Source organism: Myzus persicae, unplaced genomic scaffold, assembly GCF_001856785.1.
Source record: "Myzus persicae strain clone G006 unplaced genomic scaffold, MPER_G0061.0, whole genome shotgun sequence".
NCBI lineage: Eukaryota > Metazoa > Arthropoda > Insecta > Hemiptera > Aphididae > Myzus > Myzus persicae.
Window position 1 is genome coordinate 315236 of NW_019102373.1, and position 7712 is coordinate 322947.

General features: G+C 27.5%; 1 protein-coding gene across 2 annotated transcripts; it reads right to left on the reverse strand.

Moving 5' to 3' along the window:
• Nucleotides 1-2687: 2687 nt before the first annotated feature.
• On the reverse strand, nt 2688-5567 carry LOC111031974 (pyruvate dehydrogenase [acetyl-transferring]-phosphatase 1, mitochondrial). Of its 2 annotated transcripts, XM_022312124.1 has the most exons (6): nt 5330-5567; nt 5108-5252; nt 3974-4458; nt 3754-3899; nt 3448-3640; nt 2688-3281 (listed from the first exon to the last, which is right to left on the reverse strand). In XM_022312124.1, the coding sequence occupies exons 1-6, from the start codon at nt 5450-5452 to the stop codon at nt 2961-2963; spliced, it is 1413 nt and encodes a 470-aa protein (XP_022167816.1). In that variant the 5' UTR covers nt 5453-5567; the 3' UTR covers nt 2688-2960. The 2 variants fall into 2 exon arrangements, with proteins under 2 accessions (XP_022167816.1, XP_022167817.1); XM_022312125.1 differs by lacking the exon at nt 5330-5567 and having other exon boundaries at nt 5104-5209.
• Between the last annotated feature and the right edge of the window lie 2145 nt (nt 5568-7712).

The window sequence follows — 7712 nt, forward strand, 5'->3', positions numbered from 1 at the left end:
TTCAAAAATGTACAAAACCATCTAAAATTAAAATTACATTGATATAATTATATAAAGAACAAATGGTGCATTTAAGCAGTATCATAATTGAAAGATGTCAAGACTTGTTTAAAATTGAAATTTGAAGCATTTTTTTAACCATTCACCATGACACTAGCAACTATTATACTTGAAGTTCGTTAAAATCTGTACAAATATAAATTTAAATTGATATGTGTATTAGTAAATCATAATATATTTTTATTTCTAATAATTTTAAAGAGCCAAATGTTACAGTCTACAGTTCTATTAACTGTATACTTTAAACAATTTTTAAAAACCCTGATGAATATGTAAAAAAAATTAAAACTGGTAAGTTATAAATTTAAAAATAAACTAATAGGTTCTCTTTATTTTAAAATACTTTTCTAGTTATCTAAGTTGTCTATTATACTCACTACTCAGTAATCCATATTCTTGATGTATGAGTCATTCAATATTCAAAATAGTGGAATTTGTTGAGTCATTCTCTTGGATCTGATATATGTATACATAATTTTTAGCAAGTTTAAGCTTTCAGAAAAAAAATTTGATTAAGCTTATGTTACAGTAATAAATAAAAATAGATAATTAATATTTTATGAAAGACAATTAAGACTTTGTTTTAAAAAGCTTTTATTCTTAATAAAATTAAGTGACACTTTATTTATTTATTCTTTTGATTTGTTGTCATTGAATATGTTATGTTGTAGGCATTCAGTAAAATTGTTCAACTTGAAATAAGCATTTAGTTAAATGTTTTAACTACATGTCCAGGGGGATAGTAAAATTGCATACAAATTAAATTCTTTGACTATTTGCCTAGGCATTTGGTGAAATGCCTGATTTGACTCTATGCCTTACACATAATATGTATCAAGGCCCAGGGTAGCCACCAGCTCACATAAAAAAAAATTTTTATTTTTCATTCTATATAACTATTATTAATTATAAATAATAACATTAAAATTAAAATTCTATAAAAATGAGTGTTTCACATTAAATTTTGAAATAAATTAACATCATGCTGTTGGTGTAGAAATGTGTCTTCCATATCGTTCGCTAGTTGATTATAATCTTGGTAGTCACTGACTCCTAAACCAAAATCATGGTCCAAATAATCGGCAGAAAGTAAAGCTCAGATTTTAACTGTTATAACTTTCAATATGAGAAAATGCTGTTCGATTCAAATTAGTTAATCCAAAATATGAATGTGTCTACTAAATGTATAATAACAAGTTTGAATAAAGAGAGATCAACTTTAAAATTGACCAGCTGATCACTGTCAACGTTTGACCTCCCCTGATATATATGATATAATATATGCTGAAATTCTCAAAAATAAATAGATTGCCTTACTAATATCATATCTCTCAAATCCATAATAGAATATAATATAGTTGCTTTTAAATTATCTTCAATCACTGTTAAGTGAATTTACTATCAAAGTATCAACATTACCAGAGACCTTGCTTACAACTTGTTGGAGCTTTAGAAGAAACCAATAGTATTTGCTACATTTTAAATTTAAATTTATTTTCTCCTAAATTATTATTTAAGTACTTCATATCTACCTACCGTCCCCAGTTTTTAAATTTCTTAATAACCATTGTTCAACTATAAAAATGTATACATTAATCCGATAACTATCAAAAACTTTGAAATAATTAACATTAATTTTTGAAGAAAAAAAAGATATTAATTTCAATAGTGTAAACATTAATCGTTTATAGATATTTTTTATTAGTTTATAGGTTAAGAAAAATCATGACACATTAAAAGACCCTTAACAGGTACAAAATATGAACATCTTTTGAAAAAAAAATATTATTTAAAGACATTTGTCAAGAGCTGAGTGGGCCTTTAATATAATCTAGGGTTTGTGCGCTGTGCACATAGTTATTACAGCACCAGTTTTAGATCCCTATGTTGGCTTTTTAACAATATTATAATTTCTATACAATTTATAAGTGTTTTTAAGCTTACTGCTCTTAACTTACATAAAAATAAAAATATAAAATAGCCAATGTAGGAACACAGGTAATATTAATAATAAGTAAATTTGCTCTAATATTAAAAGTAACAGCACAGAGTTGGTTCTGCCCAACTATAAATTTGCTAAATAATATAGTGCTGAGACATCCTCTTAACCGTATGTCAGTGTGTATTTTATAATATAGTTCCCAATGAACAATTCTCCTATTTTAAATCAGTTACTACAATTTTGTAGTACCACTGTTTAAATATATTATTTAATACAAATTGCAATGTAAGTTGTATCAAAAAAATTATGAAAGTATATTTTATTTGATAAATTACTATTAATTGGTAATTATTATGCGTTTTTAAACAATTTATGGTCAATGGGTATAGTCCAATATTATTATATAATATATAAATTATGTATCAACAAAATGTCTATTATTAGTTAAAAATCTGATTTTGTATAGTCTAGTCTAATATGGAAAAATATATATATAGTTAGACCTGTGTATAATTAATGTATTTTTTTGAATTTTGCTATCACTAAGAATAATATTTTTATCATACAAAATGGAAAATATAAAAGATTAAACTTAGAAAGTGTCCAAATATTTAATTGACAAGAGGTTTGGGATTGACTATAATATATTTTGTGTTTAAAATATTAATGTAATAAGACTTGTACATACAATTTGTTTATTATATTTATGGTAAACCTCTCCACATATAAACAAATTCTGTGTTAGCTACTGTTCAACTGTTGACAATTACATTTGTTTTGCGATTAATTTAGATTCAAAAAATAACATAGAATAAAAACAAACATCCTCAATTCTTTACACATTCAATATTTATTTAGTTCTTTATGTACTAAAATATGAAAGATAATGATAATAGTCTTTTTTTAAATCACACAATATATCATTAAACATTTTAAATTTGAAAACAACTTAACTATCTTAAGATTGGGGATGTCTTAAGTACTCCGTGTTGAAATAAACAATAGTTATAGTTATATCATCTCTAAACGATCTAGACAAATTTTTGGGCAAATTTAGTAGTTGAGATAACTTAGCATGCTCAACACCATATTCAGAACCCCCTAATGCATTACGTATTAAATGTGTACATGCATTTGCATCAACTGGTTTCCGTTTTAAACTGTCTCGTCTTTGTAAAAGTAAATTATTTATATCACTTAATTTCATATTTTTTCTTGGTAACTTAAGTGGTGTCAGTGTAACTTTACCACTCATGTGTTCTCCGACCAAACGAACAACCTAAAATGATAAAATAATTAATTAGGTAAGCATTTGGGCTTTGAGAAGCTAATACTGAATACTGAGTAGTATTATAATTTTAATCAGTAATTAATTTTTAGTGCTATCTTATAAATTGTAAAACAATTATTATGTAAGGTTAAATATAAGCAAAACTCTTTATTACTTGTAACGGAGACATAAAATCCCACAGACCATCTGTAGCAAGTATTAGAAATTTATCTCTTGGTTGAAGATGATGATGAGCAACTTGAGGTTTAGCAGTTAAATATGGAGGTGTGTAGTAATAAGGTGGTATTGCATTATCTCCCAATTTAGGAACAATGTATTCCGACAACATTTCTCTTGACCATTTATATCTAATATTTTAAATATCAAATACACACACAAAATGAAAGATACTTTATTATATTAATTATCATATAATATATCTTGTAATATATCATTTCTAATTTGCTTAAATGTTAACAACCTTAAATCTCCAAAAGCTCTTAATGGTGCTAGCTGACCAAGAAGCCTTTCATATTTTATAACAGTGTCTTTTTCATTAGACGGATGTTCAGAAATCACTCTGTGAAGTTCATTTAAATTATCAGTATTATGTTCCTCAACCATAACCTAGTTAAACACACAACTACATTTAGTATATACTAAGGAATACCAAGCATAACAATTAACAAATGTTGGTCTACCTTGGCTATCCATGTATCGTCATCTGTATATACTCCTACTACTGCCAAACAATCTCCAGTTGAAGCAACATGTAAATGAGGTCCATCAATATGTGCAACACATGCTACAGATCCAGACAATCCTACATTCAATGTCAAATTATCAACTTCACTATTGATATTAAATCTTGCTTCAGCCATAATATCTTCATCTAGTTGCAAAAATGCTTTTTCTAACGCATCTTTCATTTTAAACTGATTTTCTTGACGTTCATTTATTAATTTAAGAACATATGACTTCAGACTTTGAGCATATAAGGTTTTTAATTCACTAACTAAATCAAATGTTTCATTGCGCATTTCAACAAGCTGATTACCAGATTCTAGATATTCTAAAAGTAGTGGCTTGGGCAAAAGACTTACACAAATGTAATCAAATAAACGTTTGGTAATTACATGTGAACAGCTTGCACCACCATGTCCATCAAATACTCCAAACAACATACCTAAGCAATTAAAAACCATGGATATTAATTGGATTTGAAGCTCTTTGATATAGAACATATGAAAATGGCATTCCTATCTTCACTGAACATGGTACACTTTTTGGCCTAACACAGAGAAACTAACTGTAGTTCTTACTCACATTTCTCAGTGTTAAATAAATTAACATTTAAACACCAAAAGAGATAAAATGATGTTGTGGTCAAAAAGATATCAGTTGTGTTGGATGAAAGATTTTTATTCAATGCCATATCCATTAGTTTAATATCAATATTTGAAATACAATTTAATCAATTAACCATCCTCACTGTAGTCTGTTATTAAGATTATAGTATTAGATCTACAAAAAGCTAAAAATTCTAAATTAAATTTAAAATGTTGTAAAATAGTACATTTCTGATAAGTAATAAATCAACAACTATGAGTTCCTGTAAATATGTTACCTTGTATTATAAATTATAATCATAGTTAATATTAGAAGGAATATGTATGAAACAATTTGGCTGCTATAAGTTCAAAGTATTTATAAACAATTTATATCAGGCCATTAAAACCTCGTTTTTTACATTTCTGACACAATAATTATGAATGAACCCTGAAGCATGAAAACTGTAACCAAAACTTATAAACAATATACTCAAACATACCAACCAGATGTCAAAAGGCATTTTGCTTCAGCACGAGCATCTTCAATAGGAGTATTTGATTCTAGTTGATTTGTTTCATATGCTTTAACAGATCCCAAATTCTGTTCAAATTCATAAATATGTTCTTTAGAGCTTAAAATAGCCGTCACCTAAAATTATTTATATATATATATATGTATTTTAAGTAATAGGGTAGTAGATATTCTAAAATTAGAAAAAAAAATACTTCTTGAGGTGTGATTTTTCTAGCTGCAACAGATCTATGTATACATTTTGAATGTAATTGAAACTTGAATATGTTTTTAAAGCCCAATAAACACACGTTATTAGTGTACAAACTAAGAGACATGGTCCACAAAATTAAAAGCAATAATAAAGCTATGAATTATTTTTTTTAAAGTTCATTTATCCAGTATCCACTAACCATATAATTGTATAAAAAGTAAAAACCTAATTGACTGATAATATTAGATAACAAAATGTCAAGTGATATGAGTTATCAGCAAGTATTTCATGGTAAACAACCATATGGTATCATAGCTATACGTACCACGGTTAAGCAGATACAAGCACGTCATACAAATTATAAAGCACAATATTATAAAAGTATAAAGGTTTGTCAACGACTATTTTCTATGGACCTCATACATTTATTATTTTAATCTTCCGGACTCCAATAAAAATTACTTGCAGAGCCCTAGTTTATTCAATATGGGGTTTTTACTATTAATAATTATCGTAGTATGTGTGCTTATTTTATTTGAATATTTTATAAATATTATACCAATTAATTATACATCATTACATCAACTTTTGAAGCATTGTGTTCAAGAAAACAAGAGATAAATAGGATTACATACTAGAATTATGTGATGTACCTTTATATAAAAAATTAATAAATATAATAAAAACTGTTGTATTATAAGGGACAGCTTCGTGTTTATTTCTACACTTATAGGTACCTATATATAAGTGTATTATTTATAAGCGTGCACGTGGGATAGACCGATAGACGGTTGAAAATATTTGTATTCTAGATGTACACAATATACGTACTAATGATATACAAAAAATAGATATTAGGAGAAAAATAAAAGTTGCGATAGGTACGTAAACGTTGGGTGTGGAAAAAAAATTACCACTTATAAATGACGGTGCATAAAATATTTATTTTAAATCAAAAAGTAAATTTAAGCCCTTATATAATATTAAAACAAACTGGTGTGTAAACATAGACTCTTCCAGTGAAACCTATCTACGCCATATTTAGAGTGCATTACATCGCCGCCAAAGAATTTCAGATTACCTACATCCTTGGACCCTAATCGTTAATAAACTATAATTATTGTGACTAATCTTTTGAGTTTAAGAATCTATAGAGATTATAAACTGAACTCTTATTTTTTAAATGTTTAACAACTATATTTTTGGTATTTTTAGGCTGCTGTAAGATCAATTTATGAGAACCCTTAGGTAGGTATATCGTATATGTATACTAAATTGTTAGGATTTTTTTTCAGAAATAAACAATTTAACAGTACATAAGAAAAAAAACTATTTACAATGAATTTTAATAGTTATATTATAAGCCATTTAAATATTCATTATTTTCAGGATCGAACTCAGGAAAAATTAGGGGGGGGGGGGGTGAAAAAAATTTAAATATTCATAAATGGCATACTATTCACACTGTACTGCCCACATTAATTTCGGGCGTGGGAGATCCTCCCCCCCAATAACGTTCGCCTCTGATTATTATAATTTATTTGTCAATAATGATTAAGATTTTAAAATTATCAGTAGAGTAATCGTGTTCCTCTAACAAATTATTGTTTTATTTTTCTTAATTTAATTTACACTTAGACTTGAAATTTATCCCCATTTATAACGATTCACCGTTGAATATATCGGATACGTTTTTCAAAATAACGTAAAAAAAAAACATGAGTAATTTCCCGAAGTGTATTTTTTTATAAGCAAATATAATAATAATTAATATTAGCCATTAGGTATAGTAAGATATATAATTGTAAAATATTCAATACCTATATCTAAGGTATAAACTAAAATAGTCACAAATACTAATAAATATGATGGTGTATAATGAATATAAAATATAATAAGATTTATAATATATTGTTTTAAGTACATTGCGAAAACCTAAGGTATTACCCGGTGTAAAATGGGTACGTTGTACGTATTAGACTTGGAGTGGTAATAAATATTTAATTTAAATCTTAAAAGTACATTCAAGCCCCAAAATAATATGAAAACAAACATATTACGCTTAAACATCGACTCTTCCGGTGAATATGAGGTATGTCATACCTAGACCCTGGGTGAGCCCCATGTATAGGTGTAGTACCGGCGGACAAACAGCTACTTATCTTTATTCGTTTTCGTGTTATTCCAAACTGATATATGAAAGTATCGTGATATTTTATGAAAATAACCTGAACGTAACAAAATAATATGTGAGACAAGTCGCGGTGACCGGAGAACAAGTGCTGCCATCCCCCACCCCCGGGGCATGGCAGAAACCTACGGGTGCCCCATTCGAAATTCTGCCAAAAACAAACACACACGTGTTCCCCCCTACCGTCCCAAAA

Coding starts and splice junctions, on each gene's coding strand:
- LOC111031974 (XM_022312124.1), bottom strand. CDS start 5,452: ATGTCTCTTAGTTTGTACACTAATAACGTGTGTTTATTGGGCTTTAAA. Junction 4,459..5,107: donor AAAATGCCTTTTGACATCTG/GTTGGTATGTTT, acceptor TTAATTGCTTAG/GTATGTTGTTTGGAGTATTT. Junction 3,900..3,973: donor ACGATACATGGATAGCCAAG/GTAGACCAACAT, acceptor GTGTTTAACTAG/GTTATGGTTGAGGAACATAA.